The sequence below is a fragment of the Cinclus cinclus genome, chromosome 21 (assembly GCF_963662255.1).
Source record: "Cinclus cinclus chromosome 21, bCinCin1.1, whole genome shotgun sequence".
NCBI lineage: Eukaryota > Metazoa > Chordata > Aves > Passeriformes > Cinclidae > Cinclus > Cinclus cinclus.
The window spans coordinates 7,237,193-7,259,395 of record NC_085066.1 but is presented as its reverse complement, the minus strand read 5'-3'; the positions used below and the strand labels follow the sequence as shown (position 1 = coordinate 7,259,395).

Sequence of the window (22,203 nt, the reverse complement as noted above, 5' to 3'; positions counted from 1 at the left end):
CAGTGGTGCGTAGACTCTGCAGTCCTAATTGTTCCAGTTATGGTATTTTTATCCTGTTGTTTTGTGTGGGAGGTGATGACTTAAAATTTTTATTTTCATCATGGCCCTGTCATTAGTAAATAATGGGGAGAAAAAGAATCCACATTTTCCATAGTTAGGAACAAGTATGCAATGCGTGTAAGAGAGCGTGATTCTGCTCAGAGCTCACCTATACTAATTCAGTTTCTTTGTTGAACTTTGTTCTAGATCCTGCTGGAATTGCTGCTGGAAAGAGCAGCCTTGTTTACTGTCAATAAAGGTTAAAATTTGTTCTTCAAAAAAAGTTGGGGCAGTTCTGTGCTGTTTCCAGACCTCTTCTGCGCCCTCTCAGTGGCAGAGCCGTGGCTTTGTGCTGTGCCCTTGGTCCCGGTGCTGCAGCTGAGGCACCAGCTTTGGTGTCTCCTGCTCTGTCAGGGTGGAAGCAGTCCCAGGCTTTGCTGTTCCACGTCATTCCCAGCAGCTGTTGCCGTTTCTGTTCCCCAGCCTTGGCTATGTTAGTAGGCAGGTGATAATAGTTCAGGAAGAACTGGCTCTCTGGCCTGTGAGCTGTTGCACGGTGTGACAGACTAGAGTTAGCACACTCTGGTGTTGCTTCACGTTCCCTTTTTAATTGATCTTCTCCCCTTGAAAGAAAGAAAAACCTAAGCGATCTCTGGGGCAGTGATGCTCCCAAGGGCCTATCCTGCTCCGGGCAGGCTCTGCTGCTCAGGCACAGCTCGGGAACGAGCTGCAGGTGGAGCTGTAGGAGCTCAGGAACGATGTTACACTCCAATAAAAAATAAAGAAGCCACAAAACATTTCTCCTTAAAATCGTGTTCCTTACGTACGTTCAACACTAGAAAGGAGAAAGGCAGGATTTTTTAGCTAGGGGGAAATCCCCTCGGCGGAGGTAGAAGCGGGGTTAAGGAAAGTGCGTGAGGAAGCAGGACTGCTCCGTACTTCGCTTCGGAACTGTTCGCTCCCTTTGCCGCGTCTCCGGGCTGCGAGGGCGATAAGGAAAGCCTGGACTGCATCCCGCTGCCCCGAGGCAGCGCTTCCCCCTGCGCTCCGGCAGAGCGGGCAGGAGCCGGGCGGGGCCGGGCCCGCCCCTCTCGCAGCGCCGCGGGCGCGGAGCCCGCCCGGCCCCGGGAGCGGAGCCGCTCCTGCCGCGGGGCCATGGCCCTGCTCCCGCGGCGCTTCCTCTGCTTCGTCCTGGGTAAGTGCGGCCGCCGCGACACAACTTCCCCGGAGCCGCTGGGGCGGCGGGCGAGGCTCCCCGGGGCTCCCCTCTGCGCTGGGCTCGGGCGCGCAGCCCCGGCCACCTCCTCCGCGGTTCCACCGCTCTCCCTGAAGCCCGGCGAGGCTCCAGCCTGGCTTCGCTGGCTACGCAGCAGTTAGGGAATCAGAAGGAGGAATTAATTATTCCGGGCCGCTTGGCCTCAGCAGCAGTGAGGTGATGATGCTGTGGGACACAGCCTGCTCTGTGAGGGAATCCCTGCTTGCTAGGTGAGATGGACCGAGGCGAGTTCTGCCTCCTGTCCCTGGCTTTTGTTGCAAATGTTTAATTACTGCCTTTGGATTTGGAGTCTGTCTTCCCTTTCTTGAGCCGCAGGGAAAAGGACGCGGCCAGAAGTGCCCCTTCAAAGAGCTGAGGTTGGATGTTCTGGGGTTTAACGGTGGTGGGGTTGGAAATGCTTGCGTTGTGTGGTTGTTCTGTGGAATGCAGCCTGCCTCGGTTTCTTTGCTACTCCTGGCAACAGGTAGAGATTTGTGCCTTGCTTGTCACCCGTGTACCCACAGCAAAAGCTCTGAGGACGTTGGTGCTGTGTAAAAGCACGTTTATTTAAGGTACTCCAAAGGGAAACTGCACACCCTCATCCTAACGCTGATCTTCCACAAAAGCAAAGCGCTCCTCGAGGAAGCACAAATTTCTCCTTTCCCTTCCTTCCCCTGTGCTGGTTTTCTCCCCCAGGCCCTGGTGAATAATGCATTGAGCCGTGCTGCACATAATGTGCGCATTAATAACTATTTACTACTTCTCAGCTGTGCAGGGGCAGGAGCAGTCTGTGCCCTTGGACGAGGCACATTCCCCCTGCTGGGTTGCAGGGAAAGGCTGCACGCTCCTGGCTGCAGAGCCCTGTGCAGGGAGCACTAACTCCTGCGAACTAGGATTGCTCTCTGCTCTGCTTTCCAAGCCCCTGGCTCCTTTTCCTGACTCTCCCTTCTTTTAGTTGGGGAGCTGTAACTTTTAAAAGTACTCCAGGTGCTGCAGGCTGCTCCTTTCCACCTCCAGTGGGCTCAGAAGCAGCAGGATGTTGCCTCTTGTGTAATCCACGTGCCCAACAGCAGCTAATCTTGGTGCTGTGGATGTGGTTTTCACTACATTCTCTTCCTGAGATTTTTTTACTTTAAGCACATTTAACAAAAAGACCCAACCTTTTTATGCCTTTGTGCTTTTACAGCCAGGGCTGCACTGAAATTGCAGGTGGCAACTGGGTGTCCTGAAATCGCCATGATTTGCACCAATGCAGATGTTATAAAGTGAGATATTTTTTTTTAAAAAAAGGGAAGGGTCTAAAAGAAAAACCTTTCTCTTAAAGCTCAAGCTTTAAGGAACTTCACCACTGGCTGCAGTCTTCAAAAAGGAGTGACAGTCAGGGAATCCGCCATCCTAAAAACCCTAGTCTCATTCAGCAGGCCAGGGATCCTGCTGTACCCCAAGGTAGCCACTTCCATTAAGGTAAAATGAGGCTTTTTCTGGGTTTTGGCTGCAGCTTCCTGCAGAGGCTGCTCAGAGGAGGGGATGAGCAGGCTCCAGTGATGATTGGCACCACACACAGCTCTCTGCTGTATTATGGTGTTTAAGGGCAGTGCTGGGCTGCTTGGATTTCTTCTGGGTGTAGATAACTATTACTGTGAGAGTAAATAAGGTCAGTAAAACATTAATATCTTCTTGATTCCCTGCACCTTCTGTCTATGCTGTGCAGCACTGTTTGCATAGTCCACAGAAAATGATGCTTTCTTAAAAACAAAACTTCTGGGCACTGTTTATGATCTGTCCTGGAAATCAGGAATTAAAGTCCTTTGTGTCTTCTCTCATCCCAGAGCACACTCAGTAATGCCTACCGCTGATTTCAGCTTGAGTGCCTCCTTTATAAAAAGCTACAGCTCCCTTTAAAGTCGAATTTAAACCTGCTGCCTCTCTGGGAAAATCCTCCTCGATATTTAGAGAGTGCCCTGTTAGAAATCCCTGATAATAAAGTAAAACATTTCTCCTCCCTTTCAGAGCATCACTTGCATGGAGGGGACTCAAAACTTTCTATGCATCAAAAGAAAAGTGTATGGATAGGGACAACAAAATTGCCTCCACCCTGTAATTTCTCATACTACTCCAGTTGTTTTCCTGCAGAAACCAGTGGCACATGGATTTGGTGGGCTGGCTGAAGGTTGTGTAGTCTGGTCAGGAAGCCTCTTGGCTTTGACACATGGGATTGCATTTATTAACTCTGAAATGCTGCTGAATTGAAGAGCCATGAAGCACCAGTGCTGTAACCTCCTATTTGTGCTGACCCGGGAGGCTGGGAGTGATGAAAATACAAATGTCATGACCTGGATGAAATTAAATGAGAACCTTCGTAGTGGCTGAAGATGGGGTTGGCATCTTCCACGTTTCCACAGGGCTGGAAATCGATGTTGGGATTATGGCAGAGTTGAGGAAGGTCCTGGAAAGCCGTGGGTGGGAATCCGGAGTCACTGCTCTGCTCTGGCAGGTTTGTTCTGCCTCTCTGGCTGGATGCAAAGTCTGGCTCTGTCATTTTTTGGGGGAGGCTTGGGCCCCAAAACCATGGTTGTGGTCAGAGCCCTTCCCAGCACAGACCCTGCACCAAGCAAGGACCGAAAACACCACTGGGTTGGAGTGAGAGGAGCATTAAAAGCTCATTAGAGAGGGAAATGCAGCGTTTCAGCTCACTCAGCTAACTGCCTTTTTCTCCTCTAAACCAGAGGAGAAATAGCCTTGGCTGGGGTTTGCCAGGTCAGTTCCTGCTGTGGGTGGGTGATTACCAGGGAATGAATCTTGGTCCCTGTCTGCTGTTTTGCTGCCTACAGAGCTGGCTGCTTTTAATCATCAAATCCACTAATGAAGCTGCTTCATGCTTTCAGTCCCTTGTCTCTGTGCTTCGACAACATGAGGTTTTGGGGATCTGAAAACACATCTTGACACCTCAGAGAAGCACCCCAGTGGGGAGGCAGGCAGCAGGCTGAGAGAAAACCCTCTGATTTCAGCCAAGGGTGATCCCCCTGGGCTTCCCTTTATCCTTTAGGTAATGTTTGCTCGGAAAGCAGCAGTGCTGTGTGTGGGTGAGTTGCAGAGAGGTGCAAAATCTCTGTGTGCTCTTCAGCTGGAAGGGAGGAAAACCACATTGAGAAGTCTCTGTTGAAAAGGAAACTAAATGATTCTGGTGATTCCCGGGCTGCTCACGAGGCTCAGCAGCAGATTTTACTCTGGAAACTCTGTGTAGAAAGTATTTAGTGAAGCTGCTGTTGTGCACAGCCTGTGATGGGTGCACCAACATGACAGTGAGGTTATTTTGGTTTTCTCTCTAAGAAATTTTTATATGTACTTATTATTTGCTTCTTCATGGGAAACTTGTTAGATTGCCCAGGCAGTGATTTTTTTTTTATCTTGAAGGTAATTCAGTAAAATGTTTGCTAGTCCTGTGTAGCAGAAAATCTGTGTTTAACACACATTGAAATCTGAACCAGCAGGATCATAGTGTGTTGTCTCCAAACCAATGCCAGGCACTTTTACCCTTGGTGTTGCTTTTCCCTGTTCTTATTTTAGCCTCAGTCAACTGAAATAGTTGAGGGAAAAAATAATCCTGGGGGTGGAAGGAGAGTACACTTGCCTTTAGCACATTCCTGAGATCTGAGTGTGGTGGTTTCTCCCTGGCTTTGTGTAACAGGACCAGCCTGGCTTTGAGACCAAACCCACATCTGTGGCATCCTGTGCTTTGTTGATACTTCAAAAATAATGCTAAACCTAGCTCTAAGGTTGGATTAAGGTGTTGGGATGGCAGTGTTGGACACCACAGTCCTCCCTAGGAAGGCAGGAGGGATTTGGCTGGTTCCCTTCAGCCCCTGGATTTGGGGTGCACAGAATCCAGTGGGGATCCCTCCTTTCTTCCACCCTGCTCCTGTGAGGAGGGATTCAATGGTGGCCACGGTCAGAGATGATTGGAACTCAGGATGGGTAAAACAGGGCTGCTGTACAGACACTGCCAGTGCCTGTCTAAAACCTGTGGTTTTCCTCCATTAATTAAATCAAGACGAACTATTTTTCCAAAAGACCCTGCTATTAATCAAGAATATAATTATCTTTATAACTAACAGCTTGTGGCAGATTTTTCCCTCCCCTGATGTGCAGTCAGCCAGCAGTTGGATTTCAGCATGCCTGGCTTTTGATTTCCTTTCTCCTTCTTCCCTTCTCGGCCGTTTTTGATTTTATTTTACCTAGTGAGTGAATTTTGGTGAGTAAATAAAAGTATTTGTCATTCTGTCCTCTGCAGAATCAAGTCCAGGGACATGTAAGAGAAGTCCTGGAAATGTGCTTGGCAGCCTCTGATGGATAACAAGGCCATACCATAACTTGTGCTAAGACAGGTGGGAAACTGAACCAAGGAGAGAAATGCCCTCATCCAGTTCCTTGGAGCAGCCTATTTCAGTGTGTTTAGTAGTTAATATTATTTAACAGCAATGCTTTATGCCAAAAAGAAAACCCCTTGTGACCCAGCTAAGCAGGACTTCCCTGCACTAGGCTACACAGTGCAAACCTTTATTTTACATTTTCATTTTAATCCCATATTCTGCATCTTACAGGAGCTGTTACATGGAATTTTGTATGGATGGAATGGTGTTAAATCATCTTTCCTTTGGGGATGGTTTGGCTGTTGTAGGTGCTTCTTGAAATACTGGACTTGAAAGAGGAATAACAAAGTGCAGTGGTACCTCTAAGCCCCCAAAAGCCCCCAGACAGGCTTTGTTGTCAGGCAGCTGGCTCCTACCTCAACTTCCAACTAATATTTCCCTGGCAGTTATTTTTAGGCAGCTTATTTTGTGCCCTCTTATAATGCTTGGAATAGCTATAGAATGGCAACAAAAACTCAAGTATCCCCAACCCAGCAAAAAGTAATGCCTACAAATCAACCAAGTGCCAGCTTGAGGGATAAATCACTTCCTTCCTTTGCAGGCACAACAGGATGCCAAATTTAAAACTTGGGAGATCCTTTTTGGGTTTCATGATGATGTTCAGCTGTATGCAAAACACCTCATTAATGCTGGCTGGGGGAAAAAAAAGCAGCTTTCTCTTTATTTTGCTTAGTGTAATAAAATTAAATGAATAACCATTCCAAGAGCAGGGATGAAGTCTGCCTTTGTTACACTGAGTTAGTAAATCAGATAAAAGGCCTTTAGGTTGTAGGTGCACTTCCCCTTAATATGGAAAAGTGGTTTGTGGGATGGGCCCCAGAGGGCTCTTCAGGCCCACCACATCTTGTGCTGCATTCCCTGAGAGGTGGAAACCTTTAGTCCCTTTGGAAGCTTTCCACACATCCAGATCCCTAACAGGGGCCTGTCCCCAGCTTGGCTGAGCAGGGAGTGACCTTCTCTGCTACCTGTGGATCCAGTGTCCGCTGTGTCCCAAGCCAGCAGGATGTACTTCAGCCATGGCACCTCCCACCATGGGCTTATCCTAACCCTGCCTCTTCTCATTTCCAGTTTTTCCCCTGCCATGAGACTTTCTTCCCCTCTCAGCTTGAGTGGCTTCTGCCCCATCCCAGGTCCCTCGAGTGCTTTTGTGGTAGTGAAGCTGTTGGACAGGCAGAATTTGGGATGAGCATTCCTTCTGCAGAGCTCCCTCCCAGGGCAGCTGTCCCTGTGTCCGTGCTCTGTTCAAGCAGTCACTGTGTGGTTTCCTTCTGCTGCTCCATCTGCAGCCCCTGGAGCAGAGAGCAGGCAGGGAGGGGGGATCCTCCTTCTCTTCTCCCAAGTGAGCTCTGGCAACCTATCCAAGACATCCTGGGATCAGCCTTCCCAGTGCTTGGAGATGGGCAGGTCTCCCCCCAGCTCCCAGCATCTGCTCTGCCTCCAAAATCCTTTCTGTGCCACGGTTTAGCGGTATGGTGGAAAATCCCCGTTCCCTTTCAGCACATAAAACCCCCAGATCCCATGAATTCCATTTAAATTTACATCCTGAGTGGCTGTGTTGGGAGAAAGAGTCCTGCAGATGAAGGGACAGTGCCACAAGAGCTGCCGGGGTAGCAGCAGCTGCCTGGTTTGGGGACCTCGGGATGCTCCTAAAGCGTCTGTGAGCAGATCCCGTGCAGGTCTCTGTCTCCCCCATGATCACCTGCAGGGCTCGGACCCCTTCATCCATTGCTATTCCCGAGCTGCTGCACCGCCCCTGGAGCCGCTGCTGGATCCCAGCTCCCATCCTGAGCCAGCCGGGCAGGGAGGAGAGACTTGAAAAATGCATTCCCTGTGCAAATCCCGGACGGAAATAGCCCTGCCGGGGCTTGGAGGTTTCGGCTGCCTGCGGGGGCACAGCCCGGGCTGGCAGCAAGGGGAGCTGGCAGCAGATGGCTCCTGAGGAAGGCACAGTGCTGGGCCAGCCGCTCTCCTGTCCCCAGCCCCAACACCTGCAGTTTTCTGTCCAAAAAAAGTGTTCCAGCTAAACGCAGCTTTGCTTTTTCCTGGTGAGCCCGGGGCTGTTTGCAAGTCCTGAAGCCTCTGCCAGAAGCAGCCCCAGTGGAAGGTGTTTTTAAACAGAGGGTACCAGACCCTGCCCAGATTTCTGCAGATGCTGGAAGGGATAATTTTCCTATTTTTGTGGCTGCAAACTGGGATGTTTTCCATGCTCATCTTCTGTCTCCTGCCCCATGTCCTCTCCTCACCCTTCTGTGAGTGTTTTATTCTGCAGCCAAGTCCAGACCTCGAGGCTTGTTCTTAATAAAACAGCAAAACCACCACCTTCAAGAGGAGAGGAGAACAGCCTGTTTCCATCTGGGGCTTGTTGAGAGCACTTCACAGGGGAGGTCTGAGAATTTGGGAGAAGCCCAGGGGAAGATACTGGGGTGTTTGTTCTCAGAGCCCAGAGCTTTTCTGGTGCCACAAGTGCCAGTGCCAGCCCTGCTTTGTCACTTGACAATTATCTGCCATCTTTGGGGTTCAGCTTTTGGATGAATATCTGCCTATTTCCTGCTCTTTGCTAGGAAGCCCTGAACAGTTTCCCCCCAAAAATCCTGACAGTCCAGCTGGATGGTCTGGTGAATTCTCTACATGTGTCATCAAATAGTTTCATCATTCACTCAGCACCATCAGGGTGCTGAAAATGCCTGGGCATTTCCCAGGCACAGAAATGCCTGGGAAATGGGAACATCCCATGCTATGCCAGTCTGAAATGCCCAAATTTGGTCTCAGGATCTCAGTCCTCCCTGCCTCTGCTTCCCTGTGGGCTTGGTTGGACATCCCAGCAAGACAAGCCCAAGAATTCCCGGAATTCCTGGGAACACTGAGGAGAAAAAGGCCAGAGACCAAAGAATTGTGCCGAGGGATACTGATGGGAAGTGCAAGATGTTTCTTGCAGAGAAAACTCAGGGATTTTTTGCTGGTGAACCATCACGGTGATGAACGTGTGGGCTCACAGAGGGGTAGTGTCCCCAAAGCTGTTTCTGTCCCCAGTGCTGTTTCCAGGCTCCAGCTCTGAGAAGTGCAGTGTAAGAAAGTTGAGTTGTCTTCCCTCTTCCTGAAATTTTTGTAATAATTCAGGACCAGCGCTGTTTTTCTGCTGAAATAAACGTGTGACAGGCTTTTTGCAGCTAACCCTCAGCAAGCCGAGTCCTGGTGGATGCTTGCTGGGACTCTCCAGGACATCAGTCCCAGTGCAATCATGAAGATCTGGGATGCCTGCAAAAGGCATCCCTCCAATCACCTCCCCACCACTGCTCTCCAGGTGTTTCCTGTGAGGAGGCAAACTAAGGGTCCTTCTTACTGCATCTTTTAAGAGGCAATCAGGGATTCTCTCAGCAGGGAAGGTTGTTCATCAACAATTCTTGTGATAGGAGAAGAGGGAATGGCTTCCCACTGCCAGAGGGCAGGGTTAGATGGGATGTTGGGAAGGAATTCTTCCCTGTGAGTGTGCACAGGTTGCCGAGAGAAACTGTGGCTGCCCCTGGATCCCTGGAAGTGTCCAAAGCCAGATTGATGAGGCTTGGAGCAGCCTGGGATAGTGGAAGGTGTTCCTCTCCATGGCAGGGGCTGGAATTGGATGAACTTTATGGTCCTTTCCAACCCAAACCATTCCAGGATTCTGTGATTCCCCAAGTCCATGTGGCACCTAAAGACCAAGCAGGGCTTGAAGGTACTGTGTGGCTGCAGGGGGATGCTCCAGAGGAGCACTGCATTCCTGCAGCTCTCAGTGCCATTTTTCCTGAGGGAATGGCAGCGACAGGGGCCCATGAGAGGGGAGCTCTTTGGAGACAGCTCAGCCTTGGTACAGTTGAGTTTTGGAGCTCAGTTATTCAGCAGCTCCTTGCAGCCTTTCACAGATGGATGCTGCTGAGTACAGAGCTGTGACTGCTCTGGAGCTCAGTTATTTACAGCTCACTGCAGCTGACTTACACCATATCCATCAGCAGGGCTGAAGGAGAAGAAAAACCTTCAGGAATGAGAGCCAAGAGATACAAAAATCCCTTCCTGTTCCCCCCCCCCCCCCCCCGCCTTGGTTGTTACAAACCCTGAGCCTGTCCCAGTCTGAAGTTGGGTTGGGGGAAAATCTGTGAACCAGCAGGAATCTGTGGGGTGAGGTGGGGACCGTGTGGAAATGTGGCAGGAGCTTCTCACTTTTACCTTAAATTGTGCAATTACAGCTAAAGTCAGTTCTCTGGGTCAGCTGGAAACAAAAGAGCTTTTTTGCCTTGCTGTGCCCAGCTCCATCCTCACAGCACTGACACTGACCCTGCTGGGCCTCACTCCTCTCGGGTGGGAAACAAAAGAGCCCTTCACCATGTCCAAAATCAAATGGCCTTGGCAAAGGTCACTGGTGGCTCTGCTTTCACCAGTCCCTGGGGCAAAGGGATTTGCAGAGCCCACGTGGAGGTGTAGGAGATGCAGTGGGAGAAGCATCTTCAGGAGCAGGTCCTGGTGGGGCTGGCAGAGCTCTGGGGAACTCTGAGGAGCTGCCAGGGGGGACAGCAAGGTGCTTGCCTGCCTCTGAAGGACCTCCAGAGCTGCATCTGATGTGACTGGCAAGTGCTTAAAGCTCCCCAGGGTTTGGTTTTCACTTGGTTTGGGTTGTTTTTTTTCTTTTAATAGTAGGGCTGGTTTCCATGCTGGCTATCTGTGGCTGGCAGCCAGGTTGTGGTCGCTTCCTCGCCATCCTTTATTCAGTGCTTCTCCTCTCTCCACTCAAGGTTAAGGTGTTTTTTCCTCCAGTTTGATTCAGCTCAGCTGCTTAGCTGTGTTGCCATCAGGAAACATTTGGGCATCCCTAAGGATGGTTGTGGTACAGCTGGTCTGGGCTCATCCCAGATGAGAGCGGGGCTGCAAAATGCAGCCTGGCTGTGCTTGCTTTAACTTTGCTTCTCTCTCTCCTTTTACTGCATCGCTGCTGAACTTCCTCAAGTGGCTTTGTCTTCTTCAGTTTCTCTCTGTGCTTTGCATGTCTCTCTCATTCCTTCCCGCCTCTGTTTCCTCCTGTGCTCCTCAGTTCCCTTGGCTGCTCATCTGTCTGTTTTTTAATCCCTTCTCCTGCCCTGCTCTCCCTTGTCCTTTTGCTGTGCTCTCCTTCTCTGCACCTGACACATTCCCTGGAAGCATTTTCTCTGCAAGCTGCTTGTCCAGGCAAGTGATGGCTGTGATATTTACAGGGCACTTGTCCTTCACAGTCCAGTGCACGGATGTCACCGAGGGGTGACCCCCAGGGTGGCTCCTGATCCTCCCTGGGATGCTGGTGCTTGCTCAGCCATGTCACTCCTTCACTTGACTCATCCAGATTGGAAGGGATGGAAAGGGAAGAAAAGCCTTCAGGCCATCAATCATCCTTGAGCCTGTCTGGACTGAGATTTGCAGTCTGTAAATAATTTACATTTGCCTCATGTAAAATTATTGTGCCTTTTCTTCATCTTCTTTCTTCTTCTCACATTCCTTCTTCTCATTCTCATCCTCTTGGTGCTTTGCTTCATGTCAGACCCTCCCATGTAGGAGCAAATCCCTTATCCCTGGCTGGTATCAGCTAGGCAGAATGTGAGATTTTGATAAACTCAGTTTTATTATTGCAACAGTGGGGGTTTAATGCTCTTTAACTTGTCTTGGCTCAGTAACTCCCATGGTTTTATCTCAAGTCAGGCTAAAGTGCCTGCTGCTGTCAGAGGCACCATGAGAGCCCTGCACCCATTCAGGAGCATCAGCCAAGGCTCTGGGGGCCTTTCCCACACAAATTCCCACCAGGTCCTGACTTCCCACCCATTGCCATAGGATGCTGGTACCTTAACGCTCCAAGGATTTTGGAGGCTGCAGAGGGATGGTGTCCCATGGTGATCTCCCCTGGTCACTAAATAAACAGCTCAATTCTGTTGTGTTAAAAAAATCAGATAAAAATAAAGCACAGAGTTATTCACACGTAGCAAAAAATAGATCTGGTATGTGGTGCCTGCCTGCAATGCACTCCAGGAGCTGCAAAGGCACTAGCTGGCACTTTGGGGAAAGCGATTATTTATAGCCAGGCTCACTAAATCATTCCCCAGAGGATTTTTTTTCCCTTCCCTTTGTAGCATCACTGTCCTTTCCCTTTCCCCTCACCAGCAACGTTGCACTGATTGTGCATGAGGCTGCAAGCAGCACCTTTTTCTTCCCTGTTTTTAAAGCAGTTGCGGGGACACATTCCCAGGAGGGAATTCAATCAGCACTGTGCAGCCAGGGATGGATTTGGTGGATTTCCCTAAGTCTCCATCAGAGGTGGATATTTGTTCCCAAGTGTGGCACTGTGCAGGTCATTTTTCAGGGGTCAGCAGCAGGGTTCTCTTATTCCCCAGCTTCCCCCCCACCTTTACTTGTTTTTTAAGCCCAAAACCTGGATATTTTTAGTCCAAAGGCATTTTGGCCATCAGCAGATAATAAATGTACATCCTTACTAATTTATGAGCTACCTAGCACATCTTAAATAACTGATTTATGAGCACTGATCGCTTGGGAAGGTGCAGGGTCCCAGGGGTGCCAGGAGGGGATTTAACCTGAGAGAAGGAGGTTTTGAAGAGCTGGGGTTGCTCAGGTGTGAGGACGGGGGGCTGTGGTGCTGCTGTGACCCCCCAGCAGAGCCTGACAGCCCTGGCCTGTTTTGCAGCCCAGCACTTCATCGCGGCCACGGCGTGCCAGGAGGCCGACTACGGCTGGATGATCCAGCACTACTGCCTCAAGCAGTTCCAGCTCAGCATGGAGGGCATTGGCCAGCGCCTCTGGTGTGACTGGGACGAGACCGTGGGGTAAGTGAGCTCCCCCTGCTCCCCTCTCCCTCTCCTCCTGCTCCCGTCGGGGGTTTCGGGGTGTGAAGGTGTCAGTGCTGGGGTTTATTTCATGGGGGGAAGCACCCCGGTTTCACTCTGCTTGGCTTTGTCCCTGCTGGGTCCCTAACGGGTTTCTCCAGCCTGGTCACATGTAGAGGGCTTGGAGGGGAGAGCAGTGGATGTTATGTGCCCAGACTTTGGTGATGTTTTTGGCACTGTGTCCTGTGTGTGCTGGATGAGGTGGGTTGGGAGCTGCCAGAACAGCCAGGCCTGGGGGAGTGCATTGACCAAACAATGGTTGCAGCGCCTGGGGGTGTGTCATAGGGGTTAACACTGTCCTGCTTCATTAGTCATGTGGGTGTCATGTCTCTTCATTAGTCATGTGGGTGTCATGTCTCTTCATTAGTCATGTGGGTGATGGGACTGAGTGTAACCCCAGCACCTCAGATGACACCAAACCTGGAGGGGTGGGTGACACACCAGAGGGGTTGTGCTGCTCTCCACAGCAGCTGGGAACCTTCCAGAGTTCAGCAAGAGGAAGGGCAAAGTCCTGCACCTGTGGAGGAACAGCCCCAGGCACCAGGACATGCTGGGGCTGCCCAGAGAGAAACCAGAAAAGGACCTGGGGGCTCTGGTGGGCACCAGGTTGAACATGAGCCAGGAAAGCATCCTGGTGGGAAAGCATGGGCAGAAACTGAGGCATGGGAGGTCCCCTCTGGACACCAGGACACCTGTTTTCACTGTGAGGGTGGCACAGCACTCCCAGGGAGGATGTGGAATCTCTCTCCATCCTTGGAGATACTAAAAAAAAAACCAGTTGGGCATGGTCATGAGCTGTATGTGGCCCTGCTTGAGCAGGGACATTTGGACAAGGTGGAGTGGATCTCCAGAGGTCATCTCCAGCCTCAGCCATTCTGGGAATAAAGGGGTTTTCAAGGAGCTGAGCCTACACAGGGTTTGGAAGTCAAGGTGGTGGTCATGCTCCACCTCACAGCAGTGGAGCTCCAGTAAGAGAAGACCATGGCTCTGCTGTGTGCTGGAAATTGATGGGTTAATGAAGAGGTAGATTGGGATCCCCATCACTGGGAGTTTCGGGATATATTTTCCATTAGATTTTTTTATTTTTTCTCAGCACTCTACTTCTCCAGACGGTTCAAAACACCCAAACTCAGCGTGAAAACCCCATAACCCACCTCAAACCCTCGCTGTGAGAAAATCCCAAACTGTCCCACCAGAGCCGTTGGCTCAGCCCCTGCTTCCAGAAGTTGTGTGTTGATTTTTCCAAGCAACTAGGAGAGGCTGGAATGGTATGGTATGGCAGTGGCAGCTGCCTGCTAAGCCTGCTGTTTGTAATCAGTGTCAGGAGTCAGCTGTGATTTATGGCTTGGGAGCAGCAGAGATGCAGCCTTGCTGCCCTGCTGGAATGCTTGGGAGCATCACTTTGGGATAAGGAGGGTGGAAAGGGAACCCTGCTCAGTGCAACCCCACAGGGAGACTGGGGGTGTCATATGTGGGGATTGTGCTGCTCTGCAGGGGCTTGTTGGATTTTTTTGGGGAATTTCCTTTGGGTTTGGTTTAATTTTTATTGCAAGCAGTGCTTTCTTTGGATTTGCTCTTTCCTATTTGTAATCAGCAGAGCTGAATCTTTTGGTACAGCCATGGTGTAAATCTGCTGAGATGGTTTTGATTGAAGTCGAAAGACCAGGCAGAGGTGGCTGTGTGTTGGTGTGAGGGCTTGAGAGAATAACCCCCCTCTCTCCCCCTTCAGCTGACTTTCCATGTTGTGCCTTTCCCTGACAAAATGAAGCAGTGGAATACAAATGAGCTCATGTGACACCAGAGTGGATGGGGGTCAGCTGGAAACAGGGAGCAGATAATACTGTGTGCCTTGAGTGTTTTGTACAAAAATTAAGAGGTTTTGTGAGATTATTGTGATTTCCTGCTTCATGGCCCTTTCTTCTGTATGAAATTAAAACCTACACACATATATGTATGTATCCATCTTTTAGTCAAAGGTTGGACTCCAAGATCTTGGAGGTCTTTTCCAACCTTAATGATTCCATGATTGTGTTCTGTGATTTTAAACACACTCATGGATTTTCCTTCCCCTTGATCCATGGCAGAATGGAGGGGAAGAAAACAGAGCTGAAAGACTGAGGTTCAGATTTCTGGTTTTGGGAAGCCTCAACTGGTGCTCAGAAATGCCCAGGGCTGCTGATGTTGTTCCAGCCCTCACCATCTTATTCTTTATCTCACACATCCTTTTTGTCTCCTAAACACCTTCAGCTAAACTCGTTGCCCTTGAGGCACATGGAGGAAATGTTGATAAGCTTGCAGGGTTTAATTTGATTGCCGGAGTCCATTTGCTCCATGCAAACACTTGGCTCGGGGTTATTTGAGAGATGACATTCCTCTGATCCTCTTGTGCCCTCAGGACATTGGAAAAATTGGGTAGAAATAGTTCAATTACTGCAGTAAATCAGCTGCAAGGATATAGGGGTTTGGGTGGGCCCAACACCTTCCTCCCTGGATGTGTGTGGGAATCACCATTCCCTTTTTGGGGAAAGGGAAGATGTCCCAGCAGGAGTGGGCAAGGGGTGGCATAGCTGGCTGGTCACCCCTCTGGTTCTGGGGGAAGGATTTTGTCTTCCACCTGGTGTAAGACAAAGAAATGGAAATAAAGCACCTGCCTAGAGCCTGCTCTCCCCAGATCTTCCCCTAAACCAAGGCATTTTGATGCTTGAAACAACGAGATGTCTGAAACAAGGAGAAATGTTGGGAGGTTTTGCCTCTGTACCACCAGCAGCATCGTGTTTGGAGCTCTGATTTCCTGCATGCAGCAGGGAAATGCCCCTAAGCTCCATCATTTCCTGCTCAATTGAGGATGGCACGATGGGAACATCTGGATAAATGAATTGTCTCAGCAGAGTCTGTAATTGTGGGTCACTGCTCCTATTTATAGGCAGCAGATGCTGCTCCCATCAGAGGCATCAGCTGAGCTCTTGCCCCGCTGCTCCTGCTGTGTTCTGATGTAACCAAGGGGTCTCTCTGGAGCAGGAGTGTTGGGTGAGGTTGGGTTGGGCCATGTGGACAAGCACCAGCTCTCTGGGAATCTTTGTCCAACGCCTTTGAGCTCTGCTGGCTTTCTTAGGATCGCATTTTTAGGGGAAATGGGTTGATTTCAATACACGAGTTTTTCTCGTGGAACTTGTGTGAGCTGTTGCACACTTTGGCTGCCGTGGGATTCCAAAGCCAGACTGGAGCTGCATCTCGGGATCTTTGGTATCCAGGCCTCCTCCCCTCCGTGGTGGTGGCCGAGCTGCTTTGGCCAGGAGCTCAGCTGTGCCCAATGAATTATCCCAAAGATCAGCTTGGCTATTTCCAGCTCCATTTCATGGCGTGGTGGCTGAGCCAGGGGGATTAGCTGTGGTGTCCCTCGAGGCAGCTATTTCAGGGGTGGATGAGGAGGGCTCGGGCTGCCACTGCCCAGCCACGAATGCGTCAGCGGGAGCTGATGACTCGGGGATATTTTTCCTGCTCGTTTTGGCCGGAGGGCTGTGGCCAGGGAATGGATTTGCAGGAGGGTTTGTGCACGGGGGGATGCTCACGAGCACTGCCACAGCTGCGGGTGTCACTCTAGCCCAGCCAGGCATCTTCATCCCAAATATATCCATCCTGTGGCATTCCTGAAAATCTCTGTGGAATGCTTTCCCCCGGGTGTCCGGGAAGGAGCTCACCAGGGGGATCTGCTGCTCTGACAACTGCAGCCATGGATGGAGCTGCTCTCCCAGCTCTCAGCACACTCACACTCTGTCTTCAAGTTATTTATCCATTATTTACAGAAAGCATATTGATCCATTCTCTTATTACCTCGTTATCTACTTATTTATCTTCAGCTTGCCAGGTCCCTTCTGGATACCCCTTTAGTCTGGCTTCAGGCTCACACTGCACCCTGGCAGAGGAGGAAATGAACATTTTCTTTTAATTTGCAAAGCAAAAGTGAAGCCTTGTGCTGTTTTTTCCCTTCTGAAGCAAGGAATTCAGGGAGGATAAGGAAATACTGGGACACTGTCAGTCCTGTGAACCCCAGTCCTAGTGCAACACCATCCACATGCGAGTGCTGTCAAGGAATAAATGCCAGGGCCAATTCCAGTGGTAAAAAAACCCAGAGGAATTTGTTAGGATTTATAGCAGTATAAGCATTCAGGTGCCATCAAACCCTAAATCGTTTTTTGACTGCTTCCCACCAGTGGCCCAGCTCCATCCCCATACTGCCTGCAGCCCTTCATCCCCACACAGTCCATCCACAGCATCCTTTCAACCCAAACCATTTCCATGGTGACAGGGAAAAAAAAAACCAGTTCTAACTGTAATTCACATCAGGTAGAGAAAAAATATCCCAAAGCACAACCAAGCTTCTCAGGGCCAGGTGTCTGTCTCCTGGCAGTGCTGGGAATGTTTGGGAAAATCTGCCCTCTTCCCAGTGCTATCCTAGAGCAGCTGCTTTATATTTTTGGGGAGGAGATGGTGTTTGGGAGATGGAGGACTGCAAATGAGCTGTGGGCTTGTCTGAAAGCCTAAAGCTTGACTCCACGTTTGCTACAGGCAGAATGGAAGCGTGGAACAAAGTTCATCAAGGGAGGCCCTTGTGTTGAGTCAGGAGATGCAGAAAGGACTCCCAGCTTCCTCAGTTTCCTAGGATGGGGTCTGGATGTGGGTGAATTCAATTATTTACTACATGGCATAGGTAGTTATATATATTGCCCTATTTATTGAAACAATGTTAAAGCAAAGCTGTTAAAATGAGCAGAATAATTATTGAGTAGAGATTGATGTTAATCCCCATGTGGGCAAATCATGACTCCCCCTTTCTCCATCCATCCCTGAGAAATTTCACAAAAAGGGTAAAATCCAAGCTGGTTTAGCATCACTTAGGCAGAGCATCCTGCTCCAGCCCTCTCTCCAAAGAGTTTTAACTCTGTGACTGAGGATCATCCTTGCATCCTCCAGGGCTTGGTTCAGCTTTGCCCTGCTGAGCGTGGTGGGGTGTGTGGGGGCAGCATCACTTTTGGGGCTGGGCTGTGGGGTGGCAAGAACAGGGCAGAGCTGAGCAGGAAGAGAACCTGCCCTCCCTGAGGTGTTTCACCACCGGCCCAAGCTGAATTCCCAGTGGGAGCAGGCTGGTGTGGTGCTATCACAATAATCAGTCTCATAATCTAAAATTCGATTTCATAATCTAAGTTTGATCCTCACACGAGGCACCACTATATTACTTTTCTTTTTTTCAGTCAGAGTTGGGATTAAAAATGTGAGAGATGGAAATTTCATGTTCAATTTAGATGTTTATTAATTCTTACTTATGTTACAGTGAGTGCTACAAGCACTTCTAGCTAACAAACTAAAAATTAAGAAGTGGCAATGTATTTCACTTGTTACAAGGTCTTTTAAGGCCTAATTGTCCAATTAAAAACTAACATTTACATTATTTTTACTTTTGACCCAATGACTAAACACCCGTGACTGCAGTGCAGCATTTTCTAATTAACAACTACTACTTATACCCGAGAAGAAGAGACAAGAAGAAACCTCCACCCTAAACCCTCCATCTTTGTCCCATACCTATTGCTATATCCTAAAACCTCAAATTCCAAATCTCTTACTATGTGATATTGCACACTTTGATTCAAACTACACACCGGTGATTCTAGTTCTGTCATTCAGTTTTGGAATCCTTCTCCAAGGCCTGAGATGAAAAGCAGTGCTCTTTTGGGGGTCGGTGCCTGACAGCACAAAGTTCAAAATTCCCTGCTCCCAGGGTTCCAAAAGCCCTGCTTGTGAGAAGAGAGCAGCAGGTGCTGTTTTGGAGATGCAGTGGGATCAGTGTTCACCACGGCTGTGGTGAGGAAGAGCACACTCAGGCCCAGGCATCAACGTTTGTGCTCTCCAGGGGGATCCTGATCCCATCTCACAGGGCATCAGTGAGCAGCATGGATCTTTAACCCCTGTTTTCCCTTCCCAGCCAGTGGATTGTCAGGAGAAGGCCCCAGTGCCCTGTGAAGGTGCATTTGGGATGGACAGGAGGTGATGGGGTGTGGCAGGGCCGTTTGGGGCTCTGTGAGATCAAGTGGAAGAAATGAGAGCACTTGGCCATAGCTGAGAGTGCTCAGCTCTGCTGGTAGTTGGCTGTTGACAGAAGTGCTGGTCCTGTGTAAGCAAAGGGCAGAAATTGGTTCCTGAAGAGCACCCAGCCTTGCTCTCCCTTGGCCAAGAGCTCAGCAGCCCTCAGTGTCACTGCTGCACTTGCACCTGTTCCTGAAAACTGTTCCTTTTCCCCTGGGACCCTCCCACTCGCTCCCCACTGGCATCTGAGGCGTGTGGGGTCAGAGGGTGGGAGTGCCCCTGATGCCACCCCGCTCTTGCTGACGATGCCATCTGGAGCAGGGGGGCTGTAATGAAAACAGCAGAAATAAAAAGGACAAGAGAATGGGGTGTGCTAAGCCACTCCACTGCTCCAGCCATAGCCCCACAGCCACCTCCGTGTCCCCCCACGCTGCTCGTGGGGCTGTGGCTGCCCAGCTCTCTCCTTGGTCCATCCTCACATCTGGAGGTGGCTGAGTGCTGGAACTCTGAGTGCTGGAACGCTGACTGCTGCCTCCCTGGAAAGGCAAGTGACAGTTTATTTATCCTTTCCTTTGCTGGCTCTGTTTCCTTGCATGTCTTCACATACAGTGATGGGAGCACTGATTTATGCCCATGGAAGCACAGTTGGAGCCAGGGAAGGGCTAAGCCAGCTGCTCTATGGCCCTTCAGCTTTAAAAATAGCTTTTATTCGCCTGTTAACACTTTCTCTCTGATTCCTGAAGATGCTGCAGCAGCTCCCGAGATCTCTTAAGGATCCTGATGAATGAGAAATGAATTTTGATGAATTTTGCACGCTGGGATGCTGAGCAGAGGCTGCTTTTAGCAGCTGCAGGCCCCATTAATTAAATCTCTGGCTGTGTGGGCACAGCCTGCCCCAAAACCCCAAACCCCAGCTGAGGAGCTGCACAGGGGCTGTGCAGAGTGGCTGGGAAGCTGCTTCTAAAGTATTTCTTCCCCCAGGCAGCTTTTTAATTGGAGAGCTGGGGTTTGCTTTGCTTTGCTTCTCTAGGATTAGATGTGACTAATTGGGGTGGGGGAGAAAAATGGTATCTGGGTTTTTATGCATAGTCGGTTCTAAAGCAGGGAGGGTTCTCCTGTCATTCCAGTGGATGGCACAGGGCTGCTCCTGGTTTTCCAGGTATTTTTTTAAACAATGGAAAAACAGACTTGCTGGTCCTAGAGGGCTGGGATGGGCTGTGGGCCTGCCTAGCTGGTTTCCATGCAACCTCCCCAGTTTCAGGCAAATGAGAGATTTTGAAGTAGATTCAGTGTACTTATTTCTGTTGCCCTCTGGACTGAACTCATACAAACTGGAGGATGGTGCTCCGAAGGCCAGGTTGGGATGGCTTTCCTGAAGGTCTGCTTAAAATGTGGGTTTGGCCTGTATTTTTCATAACATCAGTTCTGCCAGGAAATACTGCAAAAATTAACACAAACCAAACAGAAAAACTCCTAACTGGCTTCTTGTTATTCCCATAAATACTATTTCTGTTTTCATTTCCTTCTGTAAATTAAAACTACTACCACGTTATTCCATAAATGAAAACTGCTTTTGCCTGTGGGTGAGCCCTTAAAAGCTGCCATCGAAGTGGCAAAACCCGATGGGAATTCAAAATACCCTGTTATCTTTTTACGTCTCTAGCTGTGAACTCGAAAACCCATATATTTTATATAAATTTCCAAAAACCCACTGTGTATTTCTACAGGGTGAGGTATATCTAGCTGTAAACTCAAAAAACAGCTGAAAAGTTTAAGAACTCACATAACAGCCGTAGTACAATCTCAAGCACACACCTCTGTAACAGAATACAATATATTCTACAGGGAGGGATACATTACATTGCCTTCATACGTATATTACACATTCTGCAGTATGTGTTTTGTATAGAGTATGTACGGTTTCTGTTGCTTGGGGGGAAGGTGGCGGTGCCACCCGGCTGTCCCTGTGTTTTGCAGCACCTACGGGGAGCTGACCAACTGCACGGCGCTCATCGCCGAGAGGCTCGACTGCTACTGGCCCAACCGGCTGGTGGACGAGTTCTTCGTGGCCGTGCACAAGCAATACTTCAGGAACTGCTCCCCGTCGGGCCGGGCTCTGCACGACCCCCCGAACGGCGTCCTGTGTCCCTTCATCGTGCTGCCCGTGCTGGTGACCCTGCTGATGACAGCGCTCGTGGTGTGGAGGAGCAAACGCAGCGAGGGCATCGTGTAGGGACGGCGCGGGGGACGCAGGGCTCCGGGTACCAAGCGCCGGAGGCAGGGACAGCATGGTTCCTTTCCAGATGAACCACTGAAGCGATGGGTGCAGGGCAGGACGGCCTGCCCCGGGCTTTGGGGAGCGCCGCTCCCCCCGGCCAACTGTGCCAAGCAGGGACATTTGAAAGGAAGAAAAAAAAAAAAAAACAAACAAAAAAACCCAGGAGGGTGTGGGGAGTTGAAATTCTGCCAGCCCCGCAGTGCCAGCGCGGCATCAACACACGTGAGAGCAGCGGGACTGGAACATCCTCGGCTTCCTCTCTTTGTCATCTTTTTGGGGTTCCCCCCACATGTGGAAAGGCTCCCCCAGCACAAGGAGGAGGCTTGCACGGGCTGGGTTTTGCCTGGGAGCTGGGAAACAGCGGGGGAAAGTCGGCGGTGGGAGCGGGTGGGGTTAACAAGGAATGGGAATAAGGTGCTTTTCCTACCTAAATAAACAAATACGTGAATAAACCCAGGTGCCGGTCTCTGTGAAGGCTGATGTCAAGCCTCCCCCTCAGTGTCCTCGTTCTGTGATGCCAGAGACCCCCAGCAGTGCTGACCCCCACCCCATGAGCCCTGCCTGGGCAGTGGGGTCCCTGGGGGGGTCCCTGGGGAGGTCCCTGGGTGTGCAGGAGTGGGGTCAGCTCCAGTGCAGGGCCACTGGGCAGCACCTGGGATGGGCACTTCCAACCCTGCCCTGACAGCTCTGGTCCATCCCAGACCCCTTCAGTGCCTTGCTGGTTCACAAAGGGGTTCCCTGTGGACACCCAGCTGCTGTTCACTGATGACTCTCACATTTCCCAAAAAATCCCCAAAACGTAGAGGGACACCCAGCCCTCTGCCTGGCCCACTCACCTCTAGCCCAAACCAGTCTTAAGATTCTGGCAGAAGCATAGGTTAGTTGCATCTATATAAATACCATAAAAATACATACAACCAAATACACATATATATTTATGTAAATACATACACCACCCCCCCCCCCCCCCCCCATCTCCTTGCATTCAGGAAAAATTAAGTTTATTTTCCTGGACTGTAAGGTGATGAGATCTATGGATCTGCCCCCTCCCCCTGTCCTGGATGAGGACAAACCAATGCTCAGACCTTCTTGTACAGTATTTAACAGTATCCAAACTTTATTATTCTGCTCATTTCCTCCAGGCAAGCAACAATACAGGGAAGGGGTTAGACAGGATTGTTCTGGGAGGCAGGGATGGCTTTGGTGGCTGCTGGTACCTGGACACAGCAGCTC

General features: G+C 50.1%; 1 protein-coding gene across 1 annotated transcript; it reads left to right on the top strand.

The window, feature by feature from the left end:
• Positions 1-1,194: 1,194 nt before the first annotated feature.
• On the top strand, positions 1,195-21,286 carry RAMP1 (receptor activity modifying protein 1). Its single transcript, XM_062506727.1, is given in 5 exon segments — positions 1,195-1,238; positions 1,428-1,524; position 2,590; positions 12,413-12,551; positions 20,670-21,286. Coding segments are annotated over 5 exon segments (537 nt in total). The 3' UTR covers positions 20,926-21,286.
• Positions 21,287-22,203: the final 917 nt, after the last annotated feature.